General features: G+C 40.3%; 1 protein-coding gene across 4 annotated transcripts in view; it reads right to left on the reverse strand.

The window, feature by feature from the left end:
- Positions 1–24,060, reverse strand: part of SLC8A1 (solute carrier family 8 member A1) — a gene marked incomplete at its 3' end in the record, with an annotated part of 271,539 nt that overhangs the window by 5,938 nt on the left and 241,541 nt on the right. For all 4 annotated transcript variants that reach the window (XM_080914734.1, XM_080914733.1, XM_080914731.1 and 1 more), the window contains one exon: positions 17,688–17,963. In XM_080914734.1, coding sequence (XP_080770860.1) covers positions 17,688–17,963 — 276 coding nt within the window. The remainder of the gene's footprint in view (positions 1–17,687; positions 17,964–24,060) is intronic.

A 24,060-nucleotide genomic window follows, 5' to 3' on the forward strand; every position in this document is an offset into this window, starting at 1 on the left:
ACTGGCCTCAGGCTCAAGGCTACCAAGTTCTAATGTTAGCATCAGTTGACGAGCCCTGTTCCCAACTTCTGAGCACAGGGACACAGAAGACTATGTGAGCAAAGCCTCCTGTTGTCCGTACTTTCCTGGCTGATCTGTGTCTAGCCTTCCTGTTCTTTATAACTGCCTCTCAGGGTTGTCTCTGGCAGGATAGATTTGTGGTTGTTTCTGCTCTTTGGTTTCTCAAGATAGCTGCGTTTCTCAGTATCATAGATTAGGACCGCTCTGAAGGTGGTGTCTGGCCACTGTACTGCTAGTCATACAGAATGACAGACACAATGGAATTGTGCACCACTGCTGACCATATACTGGAGGAAGTGGTGCTAACCCCACAACTGTGTGAGGTTTGTGTGGGTTTCTACCCACTCTTTTTCCCCCTAGGCTGTCTGGTATACTTCTGGATAGGTTGTTTTTCCTTCCCTGCCAGGGAACTATACAACTGGGGCAGTGTTCAGATTAGCTTCTTTTAGGTGTGTGGTCCATCTTTTTTGGTATTTTTTTCTCTTTCAGTCAGCCTAAACTTTGTGGATTGTGGAGGCTCTTTTCTTTCTTTGGAGCATTGGTTTTATTTGTTTTTTTTCCATTTCTTTCTTTTTTCTCTTTCTCCTCTTCCCTCCCTTTCTCCCTTCTTTCTTTTCTTCTCTATCTTTTCTTTTTATAAGACAGGGTCTGGCTGTCTTGGAACTCACAGAAACTAGCTTGTCTCTGCCTTCTGAGTGCTGGGATTCCAGGACTGCACTACCACACCAGATCCAATCTGTTATTTTTTTTATAGTGATGCTTCTCCCTAACTGGGTCACCCAGATGCTCTGGATCTGACTGAATTTGAAGCATCTCATTCTGTTGTACTGAGACCAGGCTTTGGGGGACAAGTTGAAGCATAGAGGGGCCACTGTAGTAAACCAGGCCACATGATGTTGGTGAATGTCTGGGTAACTGTAGTGAGGTGGTGGATGTTGGGAAATGATGCTTGCAGGTTACAGCCCCTGTGAGGGTGTTCCTACAGCCGAACAAAGCCAGAGACACTACATGAAGGGAAGCCAGACTTCATGCTGATAATTTTGAACTTGCAAAAGAAACTTACTAAGTGTACAGCCTCATGCCTTTAAATGTGATCATAACAATTAATTATTCTTAAAAAAAAAAACTCAAAGCAATTCTTCTTTTAAGAATTTTGAAAGTCATCAAAAATATTAGAAATTTTTCTGGTTAAGTTGCCCAACTTCTATGTGGCTGTGATGTAGGTGCTGTTGAATGAAGCATTAGGTATGCATGCTCTTCTGTTCTTACTTCCCTTTCATACTTTCTGCCTCCCCCTCAGAATTTGGGCAGGAATAATTTATTCAGGTGCCAACTCTTCTATCACTAGCCAGACATAAACAGGATTTAGCCTTGGGTCAGTTGTAACATTTATGTACCCATGTAAATAAGGACACCACCCCTGGTCACATGAAAAGAGTCCTTATTTGGCTTGCAAGCAGAGTGCCAGAAACCAGAGAATTCCAATTGATTGATTAATGATGAGAAGGAATGAAGTTGTGAAAACTAAGTCAAAGGTGGGTTGGGGGTGGGGTAGGTGGACACTAAAAATTCTGACTATAAAGCTGTCTCCTTCTCCAATGCCACTACCACCACCACCACTACCACCCCTGCAAATAAGAATTAGCAGGAGGACTTCAATGACACTCTGCTTAATTGTTTGGGGTGAGGCCATGACAGAGTACAGTTTTAAGGCTTTCACCAGCATTGGCCCCTGGCTTCCATTCCTTCTTTCCCTCTGTAAGGAAGACAGGCACGTCTCCTGGCCTAACTGTGCAAGGTTTCCTATAGGACGGCTCTGACATCACCAGCCAACAGACCTGCCGTTGCTATTAAATAATAATTTATTTTTCATCTTGAGCTTTTCACATGAATGTGAGTATTTTGCAAAGGTACTCCTCGGGCCTTAGATTTCCTACCATGCAACTGACAGGATGCTAGAGTTTGAAGTCAAAGGCAGACATTCTAATCCATAGGGAAAAGTAATAAGGGGTTTCTTATAGGGAACACAAGGTAGAGAAGAGAAAGAACAAACAACTTAATCACCTTTCCAAAGCGTGCTTTGATACATGTCTTCGGCTGAAAATGACATTCTTCCAATCTAGTGTATTCAAACAGGGTGGGGTTTTAAGTGAAATGTTCATACATTTTTGAGAGGATTGCAGAGTTGGGTTTAAAATGTTTTTTATTCCTTCTGGCTGTGCCAATGGTCAGGGGTGAGCAAGGCAGATGGAGAATGTCATAATACAGCATATAGAGTGGATGTGTTTAAAGGTTATGGAGGATGAGGGGGGAGTATCAAATGAGGGGCATCCTGGCCAGCAGGGCTTCACTTGAAGCCCAAGTTCAGGGATGTGTCCAGGATAGGGAAAATTTCAAGAAAGAGTAATTATTTTCTTTCTTTGTTGTCTCCAGACTTTCTTTTTTTCTCTTTCTTTCTTTCTTTCTTTCTTTCTTTCTTTCTTTCTTTCTTTCTTTCTTTTTGTCTTATAGTGCAGCCCTGTCTGGTCTGAAACTGCCTATGTAGCCAGGCTATTCTTGCATCCACAGAGATTCACTTGCCTCTTCCCCTCTAGAATCAAAAGTGTGGACCACCATGATCAGCTAAGGAACATAATCTTAAAGGCAACTTCTAAAACAGAGCTGAAGATGCCTCTGTGTCTCCTCTTCCTTCTGACTACTAAGTCAGTGTCTTTATTTTGTAATTTGTGTTATTCTAGAAACATAATCTTTTATTAAACCAGTAGTATGTTTCACCAATTGCACAGTATGAAATTTCTCTGCATAGTCGCTTAGCCTGACCTATACCTTTTACAGACTTGGTAAGAGACCTGCACCTTGAAAATGATCAGGCCATTTGCCACCAGGAACATCGAAGATCCAGGGAAACAAAATCCAGGTACACGGGAGAGACAGGAACCAATAACTAACAAGACCATGTACAATCACATATACCAAGAAGTCAAGAGGAAAGTGAAATAATTTATCAAATAAAAACCAAGACAACCTAGCAACATCAGAACCCAGCTCTCCCATCACAGCAAACAGCGGAATGCTAAACATTCCAGAGAAAGGCCTGAAATCATACCTCAAGATGATGATGGAGATCCTTAAACAAGAATGGGAGGAAAAGCATAAAGAAATAGAAGCTTTTAAAGAGGAAACACAAAAAACACTCAAAAAACTCAAAGAACTAGAGGAAAACAGAACCAAAGAATTGAAGGAATGGAAGAAGGAATTTAAAATGGAAATGGAAACAATAAAGAAAACACTAAAAGAGACAACCCTGGAGGTGGAAAACCTAAAAAAGGAATCAGGAGTCACAGATACAAGCATCTCGAACAGACTACAAGAGATGGAAGAGAGAATCTCAGGGGCCGAAGACAACATTGAGAACATAGACAAAACAGTCAGAGAAGATGTAAAAGCCAAAAAGTTCCTGATCCAAAATGTCCAGGAGACCCAGGACACAATGAGAAGATGAAACCTAAGGATAATAGGAGTAGAAGAGGGCGAAGAATATCAAGTAAGAGGCACAGTAAATATCTTCAACAAAATTGTAGAAGAAAACTTCCCTACCCTTAAGAATGAGATGACCATGACCATAAAACAAACCTACAGAACTCCAAATAGGTTGGACCAGAAAAGAAATTCCTCCTGACACATAATAGTCAAAAAGCCAAGTGCCCAAAGCAAAGAAAGAATACTAAAATCAGTAAGGGAAAAAGGTCATGTAATATATAAAGGCAGACCAATCAGAATCATACCGACTTCTCAACAGAGACTATGAAAGCTAGAAAATCCTGGACAGACATCATGCAGACCCTAAGAGAACACAGAAGTCACCCCAATCTGCTATACCCAGCAAAACTCTCAATCACCACAGATGGAGAAACCAAGACATTCCAGGACAAAACTAAATTTACACAATATCTGACCACAAACCCAGCACTACAACGAATTATAGGTGGAGTACCCAATACAAGGCGGTAAACTACATCCTAGGAAAAACAAGAAAATACCTAAGCAAGAAAAACAAAAGAAGAAAGACACACAGTCACAATTCTACCTCCAACAGCAAAAATAGCAGGAAACAGCAACTACTATTCCTTAATATCTGTTAACATAAATAAACTCAATTCCCCAATAAAAAGATATAAGCTATCAGACTAAATACATAAACAAAATCCAGCATTTTGCTGCATATAGGAAACTCATCTCAGGGACAAAGACAGATACTATCTCAGAGTAAAAGGTTGGGAAATAACCTTCCAAGCAAGCAGCCCCAAGAAACAAGCTGGGGTAGCCATTCTAATATCAAATAAAGTAGATTTTCAACCAAAAGTTATCAGAAAGGATAAGAAAGGACATTTTTTGCTCATTACAAGGAAAATTTGTCAGGAGGAACTCTCATTCCTTAACATATATGCTCGAAATACAAGAGCACCCATATTCATAAAAGAAATCCTACTAAAGCTTAAAAAATACATTGCACCCCACACAATAATAGTGGGAGACCTCAACACCCCACTCTCATCAATGAATAGATCATGGAAACAGAAACTGAACAAGGACACAGTGAAACTAGCAGACGTTATGAACCAATGGGAATTAATAGACATCTACAGAACATTTCATCCTAAAACAAAAGAATATACTTTCTTCTCAGCACCTCACGGCACCTTCTCCAAAAATGACCATATAATTGGTCACAAAACAAGCCTCAATAGATATCAGAAGATTGAAATACTCCCATGCATCCTATCAGATCACCATGGTCTAAGGCTGGTCTTTAATAACAACAATGACAACAAAAACCCATATACACATGGAAACTAAACAATGCTCTGTTAAAGGATAGCAGGGTCAAAGAATAAATAAAGAAAGAAATTAAGGATTTTCTAGAATTTAATGAAAATGAAAACACAACATACCCAAACCTATGGGATGCAATGAAAGCAGCACTGAGAGGAAAACTCATAGCACTGAGTGCTTCCATAAAGAAACTGGAGAGAGCATACTCTAGCAACTTGACAGCACAGTTGAAAGCTCTAGAACAAAAAAAATCAGATACACCCAAGAGGGGTAGATGGCAAGAAATAATCAAACTCAGAGCAGAAATAGACCAAATAGAAACAGAAAGAACCATTCAAAGAATCAACAAAATGAAGAGCTGGTTCTTTGAGAAAATTAACAAGATTGATAAACCCTTAGCCAGATTAACTAAAGTGCAAAGAGAGAGTATCCAAATTAACAAAATCAGAAAGAACAGTGGAGACAAAGCAAATGAAACTGAGGAAATTCAAGAAATCATCATATCCTACTACAAAAGCCTATACTCAACAAACTTGGAAAATCTGGAGGAAATGGATGAATTACTAGACAGATACCAGATGCTAAAGTTAAATCCGAACTAGGTAAACCATCTAAATAAATCCATAACACCGAAAGAAATAGAAGCAGTCATCAAAATCTTCCCAACCAAAAAAAGCCCAGGTATAGATGGGTTTAGTGCAGAATTCTATCAGACATTTATTGATGACCTAATACAAATACTCTCCAAACTATTCCACAAAATAGAGTTAGATGGAACACTACCTAACTCATTTTTTTGATGGCACAATAACCCTTGTTCCTAAACTACACAAGATCCTACAAGGAAAGAGAACTTCAGACAAATCTCTCTTATGAACATGGATGCAAAAATACTCAACAAAATCCTTGCAAACTGAATCCACGATCACATCAAAATGATCATTCACCATGATCAAGTAGGCTTCATTCCTGGGATGCAGGGATGGTTTAATATACAGAAATGCATAAATGTAATCCACCATATCAACAAACTCAAAGAAAAAAACTACATTGTCGTCTCACTTGATGCTGAGAAAGCATTTGACAAAATTCAACACCCGTTCATTTTAAAAGTCTTGGAATGAACAGGATTTCAAGGTCCATACCTAAATATGATAAAAACAATATACAGCAAACCAATAGCCAACATCAAACATAACAGTGAGAAACTTGAAGCACTCCCACTAATATCAGGGACTCGACAAGGCTGCCCACTCTCCCCCTACCTATTCAACATGGTACTGGAAGTCCTGGTCGGAGCAATAAGACAGTAAAAGGAAACCAAAGGGATACAAATTGGAAAGGAAGAAATAAAAACATCACTCTTTGCAGATGACATGATAGTGTAAGTACGTGAACCCAAAAATTCCACCAGAAAACTTCTACAGTTGATAAACAAGTTCAGCAAAGTGGCTGGATATAAAATTAACTCAAACATATCAGTAGTCTTCTGCTACTCAAAGGATAAACATGCAGAAAAAGAAATTAGGGAAAAGATAGCATTCACAATAGTCACAAACAATATGAAATACCTTGGTATGACTAATTAAGCAAGTGAAGGACCTCTATGACAAGAACTTCAAATCTCTGAAGAAGGAAATTAAGGAAGATCTCAGAAAATAGAAAGATCTCCCATGCTCATGGATTGGAAGTATCAAGATTATAAAAATGGCCATCTTACCAAAAGCAATCTACAGATTCAATGCAATCCCCATCAAAATTCCAACCCAGTTCTTCATTGAGTTGGAAAGAGCAATGTGCAATTTTATCTGGAATAACAAAAGACCTAAAATAGCAAAATCCATCCTCAACAACAAGAAAACATCTGGGGGAATCACCATCCCTGACCTCAAGCTATATTACAAAGCAATTGTGTTAAAAAATGCATGGTACTGGTACAGAGATAGGCACGTGGATCAATGGAATAGAATAGAAGACCCAGAGATGAGCCCTCACATATATGGTCACTTGATTTTTGACAAAGGAGCTATAAACATTAAATGGAAAAAGGACATCCTATTCAACAAATGGTGTTGGTCCAACTGGCACTCAATATGCAGAAGAATGAAAATATACCCTTTCTTATCTCCTTGTATAAAGCTCAAGTGCAAGTGGATCAAAGATCTCCACATTAAACCAGATACACTGAAATTATTAGATGAGAAAGTAGGGAAAACCTTAGAACACATAGGCACAGGAGAAAATTTCCTAAACAGAACACCAGTAGCTCAAACTCTAAGGTCAAATATCGACAAATAGGACTTAATGAGATTGCAAAGTTTATGTAAGGCTAAGGACACTGTCAAGAAAACAAATTGGCAGCCAACAGATTGGGAAAAGATCTTTACCAATCCCACACCTGATAGAGGCCTAATATCCAAGGTATACAAAGAACTCAAGAAGTTATACACCAGAGAATAAAACAACTATATTAAAAAATGGGGTACAGAGCTAAACAAAAAGTTCTCAATTGAGGAATATCAAATGGCTGAGAAGCATCTAAGGAAATGCTCGACATCCTTAGTCATCACGGAAATGCAAATCAAAACAACCCTGAGATTCTACTTCACACTGGTCAGAATGGCTAAGATCAAAAATTCAGATGACAGCAGCAGATGCTGGCGCAGATTCAGAGAAAGAGGAACACTTCTTTACTGTTTGTGGGGTTGTAAACTGGTACAACCACTCTGGAAATCAGTCTGACAGTCCTTCAGAAAATTGGACATAGTACTACCTGAAGACTCAGTTATTCCACTTCTGGGCATATACCCTAGAGATGCTCCAACATACAACAAAGACACATGCACCACAATGTTCATAGAAGCCCTATTTATAATAGCCAGAATCTGGAAAAGAACCCAGATGTCCTTCAGTAGATGAATGGATACCAAAATTGTGGTATTTTACACAATGCAGTAATACTCAGCTATCAGAAACAATGACTTTATGAAATTCTTAAGAAAATGGATACATCTAGAGAATATCATCCTGAGTGAGATAACCCAGTCACAAAAGAACAAATATAATATGCAGTCACTGGTATTTGGATTCTAACCTCAGAAAGCTCTGAACACCCCAGAAACAACTCCCAGACTATTTGAAGTTCAAGAAAAACAAAGACCAAAAAAAAAAAAAAAAAAAAAAAAAAAGATGAAAAACCATTACGCTTAATCTTTATACACCAAGAAAACTTTGACTATTTCCAGGTTACCTCTTGTTTTACATGTACTTTATGCTCAATGTAACTAGTAAGATTTTAATGCACACTATCAAACCTTTAAAAAAAATCAAGTACTGAAAAAATGTATTTACATACTTTTATGCCAAAATGCTTTTACAATCTATACATTTATTTTTGTTTTTAAAATAAAGTTCAATTTAAAAAAAGAAAAGAGGAGAGAGGTTGTGGGGGTTTGAGTGAAAATGGCTCCCATATGTTCAATACTTGGTCACAGGGGGTGGTGGTATTTGAAGGAATTGGAAAATGTAGCCTTGTTGTATGACGTGTGTCACTAGGGAGTGGACTTTGAGGTTTCAAAAGCCCATGGTAAGTCGAGAGTCTCTTTCCTTCCTGCTGCCTGCGGATCTGATGTAGAATTCTCAGCTACATCTCCATCGCCATGTGTTACTGAGTGCCACCATGCTCCTCAACATAATGACAATGGCCTAATCCTCTGAAACTGTAAACAAATTAAATGCTTTCTTTTTATAAAAAAAAAAAATAAAAGAGAGAGAGATCTGTGCCTTTGAGATATTTGAAAGAAAAACATAATGCCTCCATCGTTCAGCCTTTAGATCTGGGCTCTTTCTAGATATATAACTGTTACTACAAATACCACATAAGATGCCTAGGAGACAGTGGGCTGCACACGCCTGTTTCTTTACCAGTCATCTAAAAACAACAGCCCCAGATACTTAAAGCCTGTTGCTGGCAACCCTCTCTTAATTTTAACCCGCATGCCAATTTCAGCAAGCTTGTGCAGCTGCTATATGCTTGGCTTGCTTTTTCCAACAAGTATGAGGTTGGGTGAACAATCACCCTTAACTCTACATCGCCCTACTCCCAGGGAGGAAATTGCGCCTCCATTCACCTTGCTAGAACATGGCCCATGTTTGGCACTGACAACCCTCTGAATTATCTAACTTTCAGAGCTTCTGTGGGTAATTAAGGTGGTTAAGTTACACAAAATTACTTTCTCGCCAATGAAGCGATGGCAGTTTATCTAACACTGAAACATTTTTTCCTCTGTATTAATTTAAAATGTTATGCCTTCAGGACTCCATCCTGAATAAGTGACGCCTTAGTGGGACCATGATTTGGATGTTTTCAAAGCCAGAACTAACCTAGAATATTTCGAATGAAGGGAAGCCCAGAGTTTAGGGAGAAAAATCCAGGGCATTGGGGAGAGCAAATGTGGCAGAAATAAAAGGAGAACAGTAACTTTCCTGGAGAAGAAAAAACGTGAAATGACCAAAGGCGCCATGTGGAATGGGAGCCCAGAAAGTCAACACAGTTCCATAGTCTTAAAGACCACACCAGTCAATGTAAGTCTGCAGGGGGGCGCTAAAGGCTACTTGGCCAATGATTAGTGGTCTAAGGAGTTAATCTGCCCTATTTAAATGTTGCCCCACCCCAAATACGGACTATTCTATGACATCACAGCTTGTTTTCCTGTCTTCCCAACAGCTTCTGTCTCCATAACTAAGAGTCATGCCAGGAAATGGAATGCAGGCTCCATGGGATTCTCCCCATCCCTCTGCTGCTCCCTTGGGAACCGTGCTCAGTGCTGAGTGGATCCTTGTGAGATTATTTCTAGAATGAATGAAGGGAAAGTGTGCAGAGCGGCCCACGGCTATTCCCTGTTCTTTCTTGGCATGTCTGTGAGAAAATCTTTGTAGCTATCATTTCGAATGCCTTCATGACTAGGGCAGAAGAAAGACAACTTGAGTTTTTCATGTGAGAGAGCCACATTATTCCACAGACTTGTTTAGGTTTCCTGGTTATTTAGGGACCTTGTCAGACAATCTTACAGATGTTTTTGCTATTTCCTGGCAAATCCCACCGTAGTCTCAAGACAACAACACTTGATTTTAGGAAACTTACTGATACAAACTTCTTCTCTACTGCCTAAATGTAGGACTTCGGAAGCACAGAGGGTGGGGCAGGTAGCACCTCCAAGGACAACTAGAACAGGGCCGTGGCAACTGTCACCACAGCATCTGTACCCTCCCATTCAGCAGCCTTACCCTCAAAATTCCCCCTTGACAAACAAGTTACCTGTGGGGCTCTCTTTGCCAGTTTTGCACGTCTGAAGCCTCAACACACACATTCCTCAGAAGAAGGACATTTTCATGACCATTTTGTACATCTGTGGGTTTTTTGTTATTTTGTAAATACAGCTCAGGAATGACAGGCTATAATTAGTCCTCTGCTGAGCCTGGTTACAGACCCTACTGGGGATCATTTTTCATTGGATCTGCAAAGAGTCTTGCTGTTTGTCTCGACCCATGATATTTTACTATGATAACCTAATAATAGCCTACAATTTATGAGAGCCCATGCCCTCAAACCCCCTGTGTTCCAGTGGGATAAAAGAAAACAAGTACAATGCAGTTCTCTGATCAGAAATAACAGAGCCCAAACCAGCCATCTTTTTCTTGTGCATGACATATAGGATTTATTTATATTTGCTGAGCTAAATGAAGGTTATCAAATTTGGTCTCTTACCAATTTAGCATCTTTGGTAATCGTGTGCTGGGAGAGGTATCTACATCATGGACGGCATTTTATAGATTTAATTTTTAGAATAAAGCAGAGTATAAACAAGTAATATATAGCTTATGTTTCATTCCTCAGAAGAGGCAGAATGTAAAGTCTGTGTGCTGGGAGCAGAGTTGGTATCCAGCTGGTATTGCACATGGACACCATGACTTCACAGTTATACTATGCTCTATCTCACACACAGACCAACATTCCTTCATACTCACATGTAAGATTTATCATTCAAATTAAGTGACGATTATATTTGCTGTAAAAATAGCAGTGAGCCTGAAGTCATTCTCTTGCTCACACTGCGTCCAGGACATGGTAATGAAGTGAATCGCCTGATATTTCTTCTTCTCATGAGTTTGGTAGCACTGTGGAATTCTTTGCACAGGGCGATGGCCCTGATGAATAGGTTTCTGCATTCTCTCCCTAACAGTTGTGGTAGGTTTGTACTGATCATGACACCTTGGAGACTGAGAAGCTGAATTAATGACCCTGGGCTCCTTAACATTTGCTACGATCAACAAGCTGAAGTGGTCAAAGACATATATAAAAGACATATATGACATTAAACATTGGGGCTCATCCTACAATTTCTCAGTATTGAGTCTAAGTGTAGTTTTTTTTTTCTCCTAGCAAACGAAAACGTGTGAGTTAATAGTATTTCTGGGGAGAAGGTACTTTGAGGTATTTGGATTGCTTTAAAGATGTTAAAATTTATAAGTGCCTAATCCAAGATAAAAAATACCCCACTCAGTTGCAAGATGTCTGGCGAAAAAACATTTAAACATCTTTAGACATGTATAGTAAAGTCCATCCTTGTGTATTATTACAGTGTATACACTTGTATACAATTACAGTGAAATGTTAGATTTTTATATTAAAATGTCTTTACTGGTAACTCAGAAATGACAGAACTATAGGGCCAGGAAGTGTGTAAGGGATTTGTTGAGGCTGGAGAAAGAAATTAAGATTATTTGTATAAATGGCATTATATGATGAAGGATATACAATGTATATAATCCTAATATATTATTAGGAGTATTCAAAGCCCTAAAACAGGAGAGTTTAGGGTAACAATAGCATAACCCAGTGAATTTACTAAACAGTATTCGGTGTTCTCCAAATGTGTGAATTTCATGGTTTGAAAGTAATGTCTGAATAATGTGTTAAAAATGTAGGATTAGATTTAATTCAATTTAAAAGACTAGAAGAATAGCCTTTGAGATTTTTTTTTATTATCCTATTTCCAAATATAAGGAGAAAGGGAGGAAAATCCACCAAACACCACTACCCATTTTTGTCAGAGGACTGGCCGCATACTTTTTTGATCTTTTTGGGTCTAAAGGGACCGAGCTTTTTATTACGTGATATTTGCTTCCTGTGAAATGTGCCTAAGATGGAAAGAAGTGGGGGTCTTACATCCTCTTGCAACACACAAGCATAACATTAGTATTTCAAGTGTAAGAACACACACACACACACACACACACACACACACACACACACACACACACAGAGAGAGAGAGAGAGAGAGAGAGAGAGAGAGAGAGAGAGAGAGAGACATATGTGCACACATACACACAGAGAATCCTGTGTCTGCTGGTGTCCTTGCTTTGACTGGGAGAGAGTATGTAAGACATCTCCAAGAAGATAGACTGGAGTATTTTAGTGTCCCCCTCTTATCCTTCTTTCACTCATCCCTAATAAGGATGAGTGAAATTGGACGGCATGCCTTTGGGGTGCTAATCTAAGGCCTCTGTAAGGCTTCAGGCATGACACATGCTGAGTGTCTCTGCTCCCTGGACTGCCTCCTGGGAGATGACATCATTGCTGTCATCCTGTTCATGATTCAGCCGTGTGTACAATACCATGCGTTCATGCAGTATGGAGAAAAATAAGTTAAGGGCTGTAACTGCTGGAAGAAAACGTTCAAGTCATGTAGCACAGGCTCTTTGTCGGATCAGAAAGAATAAAAGCTGCAGGAGGTTTTGAAATGAACCTCCCAGGTTCTTGTATCACCTCTTTTGTGAAGTGTTTTGCGTTAGACCAAACGGCAGCTGTGGTGTTGGTTACAGAAAGATTCTCATGAAATCTGGTACCCACCCCTCTAATACTTCATTATCCTTGTCAAGTTTTGCTCTTGTAAACTTCCTTCAACTTCAGTTAACATCACCTTACTGTGGGCGACTGTGCTGTGAGTGCTGACCACTTAACCCCCAGATGACTCTTGGGTGCGTAGGGTTAAGATGGAGTATGTAGGACAGCCACCGAAGCAAGGAATGCTGCCAAGGCCTGCTTCCCTGCCACTGTCCCCTGGTGGCCTTGCCTCCAGTCTGACTATGGGTCTGATAGTTCTGTTTTAATAGCTATGACCTTTCTTGGTAGTGAAGAAACTGTCTGTCTAATGTTATCGGAAGACAAAACATTCCTGCCCTGAGGAATCTCTTGCAGGAGTGGACATCAGAGGTACTAGTTTGGGATGATAGAAAATGTTTACCATTTAACTAGTTATGCATATACACTGGAGAGTGGCTCCCCTTGGATACTGCGAGTGTCTGACTTGCATGTTCAGAGGATGAAGCTCAAGAAGATGTAATACAATGGCAGGGGAAAAAAGCCATTAAGCATATCTACATCCCCCGCCAAGTATAATATATCAAGGGAGCTAGGCCAATAATTTATGTAGCTACCCCTTTAATAGGTATACTTGGGCTAAATACCCCAGAGGACTAGCAGATTGAAATAGAAGCCAAAGGAGATACAACATTTCCTTTAGTATCTACTTTATGATTTTCCTGCTGCGGGGTACTTTAAAGATAAGCAGTTCTATGAGATGTATTTTCAATCTCTTCCCTGCCTTCCATGTATTTCTTCATGCCAAGATATGTGTTTGCAAGTACGTGGGCTCACAGATACGCAAATGCAAACATATAGAGGCCTAAGGTTGATGCCCAACTCTTCCTCTATGGCTCTTTGTCTCAGTCACTTTGTCAGAGTCTCGCACTGAACCATGAGCATGCTGACAAGGCTAGTCTAGTTAGTGAGCTTGCTCCAGGATTCTCCTGTCTCTACGTTCTGAATGTGGGAATTGCAGCCCCATCTATCCAGCATCTATGTGGCTTCTGGGACTCACGTGCTTTCAGGACAAACAGTTTAATTGCTGAAGCACCCTCCTGCTGCAGAAAGTTTTTATTGGCCTGCAGGAGTCAGGCCAAGAAACCAAGGCTTGCAGGTGTTAGCAAATGTGCCTCCACAGCATGGCATGAACAGTTGTAGGCAGAAGGGGGTGGGTTGGTTTACGCCCTGTTGCGCCTGACGTGAATGCCTCTAAGTTCTTTTATATTGTCTCAATGCACGTGCTTTTATATGCTGACTACTGACTGAGAGAAGGGGGATACAGTCTTTCAGAAACTAAAGTCCCGTGAGATATTAACCTGTCTGCCTGTGAGCTTTGTACCAACAACATCAGGTCTTTGTGGATGGGAAACAACAAGAAGAAACTAAGTCAATGTCATTCCCTCCTGTTCTCTTTGGGGCTCAGATGGCTGCTGGTTCATGTCAGCGTACGCAGATGTCTGGGTAGAGTCTCCCACTGAAAAGTGCTTGCTTGGATGGGGTGCTGCTCTGTACCCTTCTGACCCCACCTCTGTGCTTGAGGGGCAGAGTGAGCGGGTTTCTTGACAAATCCCTGGACAGTTCACTGTCTCATCTTGGAGACTGACTTCCAAACCTAAGAGTAATCCTTCATTTGTCCATTGGGAGAGCATCCTGAATGTACTTCCTCAAGACTAAACCTTGCAATGACCAAATGACCTAACCTTTCGATGACCAAATCTCTCTGTTCACATGCATCAGCCACACGGGTCTGTGCTGATAAGAAATGTCTTGGCATTTCATTTATTGCTAACTATTTCAAGAGCTTAATATTTTTGAGTAGACTAAGTGTTAACATTTTTACTTATAAAATAATCAGTGTAGAATGATAAAGGCAAGACTTTGCTAATTTCAGAAATTGAATGAAACATAAAGCCTGCTATCTGATTTTTTTTTCTAAAGCGAACAAGAACCTAGGATCAAGAGTTTGCATATAGACACAGCATGACATGATTTGAAAATAAAAAAAAAATATTTCAAAACTGAGACAAAGAGATATGAATAATTTCAAGAAAATTGTGAGGCATATGGGAAGCACTCGTACAACACTTTAAATATATGTTTAAAATGGCAGAGCAGGATGGGTAGGAACTGTATTATAAATTACAGAAATTCCATCCATCTGAACTTAAACGAAATGTAAACAAATAATTGATTTCCTTAACTTGGTGAATCATGAGAGAAAGACATAGTGTTCACTCTCTTGTGAGCTGTGGCATTGTCTTTAGAGAAAACCAGCACCGTCTGCATTCCTGAGTGTGGGATCTCATACATTTCCAGGGCTGACACAGAGATTTGACTCTCCTGGAGGCATCTGACTTTTGCTCCATGCCAGCTATCTTAAGGCCCAGTGTTTTTGAGCAATAGTTAATTAATAATGAATAAAGTCTCTTAAGTATTATTGGTTTGTATGTGTACATGTGTATTATTCATGTGTGTGTGTGTGTGTGTGTGTGTGTTTATTAGAGAGAGAGAGAGAGAGAGGGAGGGAGGGAGGGAGGGAGGGAGGGAGGGAGGGAGAGAGAGAGAGAGAGAGAGGAGAGAGAGAGAGAGAGAGAGAGAGAGAGAGAGAGAGAGAGAGAGAGAGAGAGAGAGAGAAGCATAACATGGGAAAACTGTGAAACACTTCCTACTGCTTCCTACTTAAACAGAGCAGGAAATGTGTTAGCCTTGGGAGACACTAGAACCTGGCAAACAAGAAGCTGAACCATGTACCATTAATAATGCATAATTTTTGTTATAAAACTAACACAACAAACAGTCTGAATTTTAGTGCAGGGAAAGAGTAAACAGCAGGAACAATGTCAACCTTAGGAGCAGGATCTAAGGGGCTCATAACTTTCCCCCACCCTTCAGCATTTTCTCCAATCCTCTGACATGGTTCAGAATTGATCTTAGTGTTAAATCTGGGGTAATTAATACCTGCATCTTATATTAATGTGCAGAGCATATTAAATCCTCTAACCAATTCTGTTTGAACTACCATAAGTATTAATGTCCATTTTTTGTTTTGTTTTCAGGCAGAAAAACAGGCACAGAGAGTTGAGAATTACTGTGCATGAAAACTTCTAGAAGTAGACACCTGAGCTATACTCCTGGGTTTACATCGGTGCCAGAGAAAGAGAACCAGCTTTATCTCAAATTCTTTCGTTGTACTTAAAATTCAAAAATGATATAAGCTTCCCCAAGCAAGATAAGAGCTTTTATTTGTGAATTTTCTATATATAAATTTAAAAAAGTTCAAAACCATCCAGAGTTGTGTTTCCTTTCATGTCTTAAAACCTCTAGAGGGAAATAATTCCTACATGGCATATTTCAAAGGATAAAGAGATAACCAGAGCACCACAGGGAACAGAAAAGTCCTACAATGCCAGGGGCTAAAAGACAGTCTGGAATATTCATGTTTTAATTTTTTTCTGGCTCATGGTGAGCTTCTGGCAAAGGGAAGCTCAAGGGGTAGCGGGCAAGCCTCAGGTACAGACTAGTTATGACAATGAAAAAAGACCAAGGCCAGACTTTTTGGGGTGGTGGAAAATGCTTACAACTGCTCAATACCTAAAAGGTTTCCTTGTCACTACTGGATGGTTTTTTTCTGAGTCCAATGTAAACAAGATTCTAGATACAGGAAACCCTATATCTAGAAACCAGCATATGAAGCAGAATGCCTTGGATCCATAGGTGGCATTTATCCAAATAAATTGCTGTGAGCTAAAATAAATGTCCAATCAGAGGAGGCCTCTTATCTCCAAAAGGCCGTTTCCCAGGATTTATTCTCATGTTTTGAATCTGGAGCTTTCTTTTCCACAGAAACAATGGTATGTGATACAGTTTTAGACTTGGAGAGACAACAGTTTACCTAAAAATTTAAAAGTTCTGGCCTGAATTCTGTGAATATCTTATTTAGGGAGCATTATATACAGTTAATATTAATAAAGCACGGGGGCTTTCCACAAACTACAACAACTAATGGTTTTATTGGATTCACCTAGTAAGCAATCAATTGTTACGGTACAGTTTTGGTAAGATGTGCGGTTGATGTCTATTAGATATAGGCAAGTCAGAGGCACTGTGCTCCCACTTTCTCTTAGCTGGTGGCTGGTCTCAGAATTCAGAGCTAGAGAGTTAAAGTGACCATGTTGTGTGACCCATGATCAAAGAGGCAGTCTCAGGCTCTGGGTCCTCTATCAAAAGGATGGTGAATTTGAGACAGGGTCAAGTCCTGGCCTATGAGAAGAGAGGACTAGAATTTCTCACAATCAGAAAACTTGATATATCTAATGTCTATGCATATGTCTATATCTCTATCTATCTATCATCTATCTACCTATTATATGACTATACCCATAGAGCAGAACATTGCTTAAGCCCCATCAGAGAAGTGTTTGATAATTAACAAAGGGATTCACAACTAAACAAGGTGCAGTGGGTGAGATACTTTAAAGCACTCAGCAATGAATAGGTATCTTCATCAAAACTTTTCTTTCAAGGCTTAAGGATCTATGTAGACGAGGAGGTGGGAAGATTATAAGAGCCAGAGATGGTGGGTGGCTGTAAGGAAACAGAGTCTTCCAGACAGAACAATACTGATATACATGTGAACTCAGATTGTGACAGCATACATAAGTCCCATCATAGGTTCAAACCACACCAAGTCCCAGCACTGAATGCGGGGAAGGGTGCCACAAACTCCTACTTCTAACCAAGAAACTATTTGGAATTGATACCTGATGTGTATGCCCCATGCCAACATAAAATATACTCAGTGGTATTTGTGTGTACGTGTGTGTGTGCTTTTCTGTTTTGGGGGAGACACATATGAATCAACTTTTACCTGGCACTGAGGTTCCAAGAGCGACAAACACAACGGCAGTCACGGAATCTTTCAGACCAATGGTGCAGCCAAAGTGGGAAGCCAGATCTCCAATGAAGGCTGTCAGTAGGCCAATCATGAGGATGGAGACAATGAAGCAGGCCCAGCCATTCCAATATTCTGTAGGCGGGACGAAGGCAAACAGAACCTTCCAGAACACTGTGAGAAAGTGCATCACGTAATCAAAACAGGAGGGCAGCTTCTCCTCCCCACATTCATCATCGTCGTCATCTTCCCCTGGGGGGAAAAACAAAGCATATTTCATTAAGATCCAGTGATCAGGGTCTTCTTCCTTACTAGGCCAGGGTCTAGGCTATTGCCGTGTTCTTCTGAGTAACAGGAGTCCATAAGAGGTCAATGACGCATGAGGCTTTCTAAACATCAATCAGCATGAGCCAATTATTTGTCGTAGTACTCAGAGACCACACTGCAATAGCTCAGTGGTCAGTGACAAACGCTGACATGTAATCAATGCCCACTTCCTGCACATTGTTCACATAACCTCTCCGTGGGGTTTGCTACCCAGGGTGACGATACCATTTCTTGACAAAAGTTGAAAAGCTGAGAGAGAAACTTCTCTCTGGAATTTGGACAAAGTTCTCTTGGGGTTCTTCTTCCAGCTTAAAGTCTAATTGATAGTTGAATGACCTCCTACAGTGTGATATTCAATCAAAGACTCTTAGCACAGCAATGGACCATTTATACCATGATAGATTCACCCCCTTTAGTTCAAGATTTTACATTGTGTCTTAGCCAAATAGTATTTGACTTGCACTTTCCCTGACTTTAGAGCTAACATTGCTCCCCATATTCCTAGTCTTCTGTCTGTCACCTCCTCCACTCATGCTTTGGAATACCTCTCAACCCTCTTCAGAGCTTTCAAGGTTCCATACACTTAAAACTCTGGTTGAATTGTTCTCAGTGTGTTCCCCAAGAAACGACATCAGGGAACTTACTAGAAATGCAAATTCTCAATCTCATTAAATGTGACAAGACATTGGACTTGTCCGTCCTCTTTGTGATTTGACTTCTTGTTCAACTTTCGAAGCTGCCACTTTATCTAAAATTAGGCCTGTGTGGTGTCCTCAGTTCTCCAGTTGGCTTTGAGCCATTTATGTGTTTTGTGTCCCTAGCATTTGGTACCATCCTCTCCATCACCGAGATGACTAATTGAATGTTAACTGAAGGAATGCATTCATAGATTTCTACTGATTTTATATCACAATATAATTACATGATATATGAACAAAGATCACAAGTTATGCAGTTAAGTCACACTTGAATACACAAAGAAATGCAGAAGGCTTGCTAGTTTAAAAGAACCACCACCACCACTACTACTACCACTACTAAATAATAATAATCATAGCAACATTAATAGGCAATGATGCAGTAGCATAAATGTAATCTACCTTAACAAAAATACCCCCATTCAATCTACCTTAACAAAAATACCCCCATTCAATCTACCTTAACAAAAATACCCCCATTCAATCTACCTTAACAAAAATACCCCCATTCAATCTACCTTAAACAAAAATAACCCCCATTCAATCTACCTTAACAAAAATACCCCCATTCAATCTACCTTAACAAAAATACCCCCATTCAATCTACCTTAAACAAAAATACCCCCATTCAATCTACCTTAACAAAAATACCCCCATTCAATCTACCTTAAACAAAAATAACCCCCATTCAATCTACCTTAAACAAAAATACCCCCATTCAATCTACCTTAAACAAAAATACCCCCATTCAATCTACCTTAACAAAAATACCCCCATTCAATCTACCTTAACAAAAATACCCCCATTCAATCTACCTTAACAAAAATACCCCCATTCAATCAACCTTAAACAAAAATAACCCCCATTCAATCTACCTTAACAAAAATACCCCCATTCAATCTACCTTAAACAAAAATAACCCCCATTCAATCTACCTTAACAAAAATACCCCCATTCAATCTACCTTAACAAAAATACCCCCATTCAATCTACCTTAAACAAAAATAACCCCCATTCAATCTACCTTAAACAAAAATAACCCCCATTCAATCTACCTTAAACAAAAATAACCCCCATTCAATGTACCTTAAACAAAAATACCCCCATTCATATGTTTTCAAATTATGATAGTGAATGTCACTTTTCTCAAAGTGACAGAAATCCACGGTCACCACTTTGTTTACTTTCTCCAACACCACCCAGCATGAACTCCACTTTGTTCCAATTAATGTGGTTGGTGGCAGGTGGGGCTGGCAGCTCTCTAGCTGACTGTATGATCTGAGAACTCCAGTACTGAGCAAATGTCTATGTTCTCTGTGACACATCGGGGACATGGAAAACCCCTTACAGCAGCGGTTCTCAAGCTGTGGGTTCTGACCCCTTGGGGTTACTTATCAGATATCCTGCACATCAGATATTTGTATTACAATCTGTAACAGCTATGAAGTAGCAGTGGAGTCATTTGATGATTGCTGGGTCACCACAGTATGAGGGACTATGCTTAGGAAGGAGTAGGAAGACTGAGGACTACTGCCTTAAGCACGCGCAAGCTTGGAGCAGAGATGGATACTCAGGAAACACGGACTATTTAGGTGAAAGACATGAGTCACGTGAATTGATAGAAAATTCAGTGTGTGAGAAAACATTGCTGACCTTCTATGTTCACTGTGTAAGAGTGAAAGTATGTTTTCAGTTCTGAAAGCACAAACTACTTTTAAATAAAGGCATCTGATATGGGCTACATTACATTCCTCCCTCCAAATCAATGCTTTGAAGCCCCAACCCCCAAACCTTAGAATGCGAGTTTACTTGGAGATAGGAACTTGGAACAGAAAAGTGAGACTATAGATCATGAAGGACATTGGCACCAGGCACAAGGCACATGCCTGCCTTTCAGCATTTTAGAGGTAGAGGCTCGAGTTTGAGGCCAGCTGGGCTATGCAATGAGGCTGTATTGCAAATACATACATATATGTGCAAGCTAAGGAGTTTCTTGAGAGAAACCAAATCTCACGATTTGATGCACAGAGAATAAATTTCTTCCGTTTAAGCATTTAATTCATGTCAGTTTATTAAGGCAGTTTTGGTCAACCAACAGCAGCTCTTTGGAATCCTCCCATGTCACTATTAAATGTGGGATACATATTAACATTTCACACTGTAGTCACAACGATGTACAATTGCTGTGTTAAAACAAAGTAACACTGTCCATGCATTAGGATACTTCCCTGTTTATTTCATAGCTAGCTTTAAGGTGGGCGGGAGTTGAGAACCATGTTAACTTTGCATCTGTCTCAATAGCCTGACTCCTGACCTTCCCAGTCGCATTCAAAGAATTGTAAAGCACATCTACCTACATGCTCAGCAAAAGCACCGGGATTTCTGGTTATACTCATTTTTTATCAAATCATTTTCTTAGTTTCTCTATTTGTGGGCACTTTGTAACTTCTCAAGGCAGATGATTAAAATGTCTGTAGCACTGATCCTCTGCCACACATGGAAACACATTCTGCCTCTGCAAAATTATTTAATTTGGGAATGATTAAGTCTCAAAAACTCAAAGACAAGCCAGAAGGCAGAATGAAACTTCTCAAAAGAAGTGACACATATAAATCAGGAGTAGATGTTCTATTTATCTTCAAGGTGGAATTAATAACACCTTTCCCAAGAAGGCTGTGGTTGGGAGTAATTAGAGGATTTGTATACGAGGATGCTTCGAGCTAATGATGATCGTCTACCTCATCATTCTCTCCTTCTTCCCAGGTGTGCAGCTGTGTTTCCCAGCATCATTTCATTGATAACTTATCAAGCTGTTTCCCAAGGTTAGAGTCTAAAATCTTTAAAACAAAATCATGTAAAACACAGGGCATTGTATGTTACTCCTATAATCCCTGGGAAACAAAGGCATTGTCTCAAAAACAAAACAAAACCACAAAGCCCAAAACATAAAGTGTGAGTGTGTGTGTGAGTGTGTGTGTATGAGTGTGTGTGAGTGTGAATATGTATGCATGTGAGTATGAGAGTGTGTGTGTGGGAGTGTGTGTATATGAGTGTGTGAGAGTGTGAATGTGTGCATGTGTGGGTGAATGTGTGTGCATGTGTGTGAGAGTGTGTGAGTGTGTGTGTATGTGTGTGTGAATGTGAATGTGTGTGCATGTGAGTGTGAGAGTGTGAGTGTGTGTGGGAGTTTGTGTATATGAGTGTGTGAGAGTGTGAATGTGTGTGCATGTGTGTGAGTGTGTGTGTGAATGTGTGTGCATGAGTGTGTGAGAGTGTGTGTGTGTATGAGTGTGTGTGAATGTGAATGTGTGTGCATGTGAGTGTGAGAGTGTGAGTGTGTGTGGGAGTGTGTGTATATGAGTGTGTGTGTGTGAATGTGTGTGCATGTGTGTGTGAGAGAGAGTGTGTGTGTGTGAATGTGTGTGTGTGTGTGTGTGTGTGTGAGTGTGTATATGTGTGTGTGGGGGGGAGTGTTAGAGTGAGAGAATATTTCATTGCCTTCCAGCACTATAGGGAATCTTAATTGCTCTCATGCTTAAGTCTGAAATGGGAAACCCATATGTATCTTATAGTGTTTTAAAGTGGAAGTGTGCATCCATTGTTTTTCCTGGGATCTCACTGCACTTTATAAATTTTAATGATTAGCTGACAAGTCATATAACTATTAAAAATGGTCACTGACTACCGTGCATGCTGCACAATTCTCCTATTCCAGGGAAGGATAAGAGTGTATTCTGAGCATCCATCACTGGCTGGGCTATTCTTAAGAGTCTGGTTCTTGCAAAAAGCAATAAAACATTAGCCCCACCCTCACCCATACCTTGAGAATATTTTTCTATGCCACAGTATAGAAAACAGCAATCGGCTGGTTCTGTAACCTGCCTGGAGAGGATTGCGTGGGGCTACACGCTCCTTTTACTTCTGTCCTCGGCGCTAGCGTGGGGATAGACAAGTTGGTGGGTTTGCTTTTATAGGCTCCCAGTTAAATCCCTCTTATCTCAGAATCCTTCTTTTCAGCTTTATAGATTCCACTAATAGAAAGATAAACAATCTGGGCTCCAATAATCCCTCCTGGAGCCATATAAATGGCTTCCCCGATGCCTGATGGCCTCTATAAATATAACCATAAAACAGATAAAAATAGCCTAGTCATTAAAAGTGCAGGTAGTGGAGACAGCCTCACCTCAACTATTGATGCAATAACAAGGCCCAGAGGCTCGCCTCCCTGGAGCACAAATCAGGGTACCAGCTCAGTGGGCCAGGGATGGCAGTCTGAGGCTTGGTGCGAGCTGATAACTTATTCTCTAAAGTAAACAGGTGCTAGTTGACATCTCTCCACAGACGTGGGCCTCCGGGAGTGCTCTGAGAGCCTGGAAAAGAAACTGCTGGGCTGTCCCACCCTCGACTCAGAAACACTGAAGCCCAGTTTCTGTCTTGTCACTTGCTTCAGTTCCACGTCTTTCAAATGCATTTGGCCACTGCGGCTTTGAAGACTGGAAAGGAAAGATCCTTGTCCTTTGTGGCAGTGTGAGCCCCTTCCTAGACAGAAGTGCTACAACAGTGTCGCTGCTTGCTGGCCAGAAGGCAGCACATCCTTACCCCAGCGCCGGCAGCCTGTCACTGGGTCTCTGTTCAAGCCAAACCCTAATCACTGCCGTTTCCCCACGCCGATTTACTTTTAAAGAAGGAGCAGGGAGAAGGAGCCTGAGGAGACACCTAGTAAAGGACAGACATGGAGCAAACAAACAAACGAACGAACAAAAATATCCACAAACAACAAACCAAACAAGCTAAACCAAACCAAACCAAACCAAACCAAACCAAAACAAGAAAACAAAAACAAAAACAAAAACAAAAAAAAAAACAAGCCCCAAATCCAAAACTGCAACTTTCACACTGACCTTATAAACGACCTGACTGTTGCCCTGTTCGGTGGACACCATCATTCTGTTCTGCACGGGAAGAATCTCAAGCTTAGGGATTTAATCTTTTGTTCTCTTATAATAGTCAATCCTCAGTGGGAAGGTAGGTAGGTTGTGATTTGATCTGCCTTCCTGAAGGGAGCACATTCCTACGTGATGCTTTATTGGAGCAAGTACGTTTAGCATCAGTTAGATAGCAATTCAACTCTTCCATAGCCTAGTGCTAGGTAGATTCCATGATGTGCCTTCTGAAAACATGAAAATATTGGCACATAATCAGTAATATTTGAATTCTATCATTCCACAACATAGTTATTATTTGCGAATTCAGATGTACGCTGTTCTTTATGTCTTTGGGGACCATATATGCAGGGAAACAAACAAGGCTGGCATCATAGTTGT

The sequence above is a fragment of the Micromys minutus genome (assembly GCF_963924665.1).
Source record: "Micromys minutus genome assembly, chromosome: 3".
Classification (NCBI taxonomy): domain Eukaryota; kingdom Metazoa; phylum Chordata; class Mammalia; order Rodentia; family Muridae; genus Micromys; species Micromys minutus.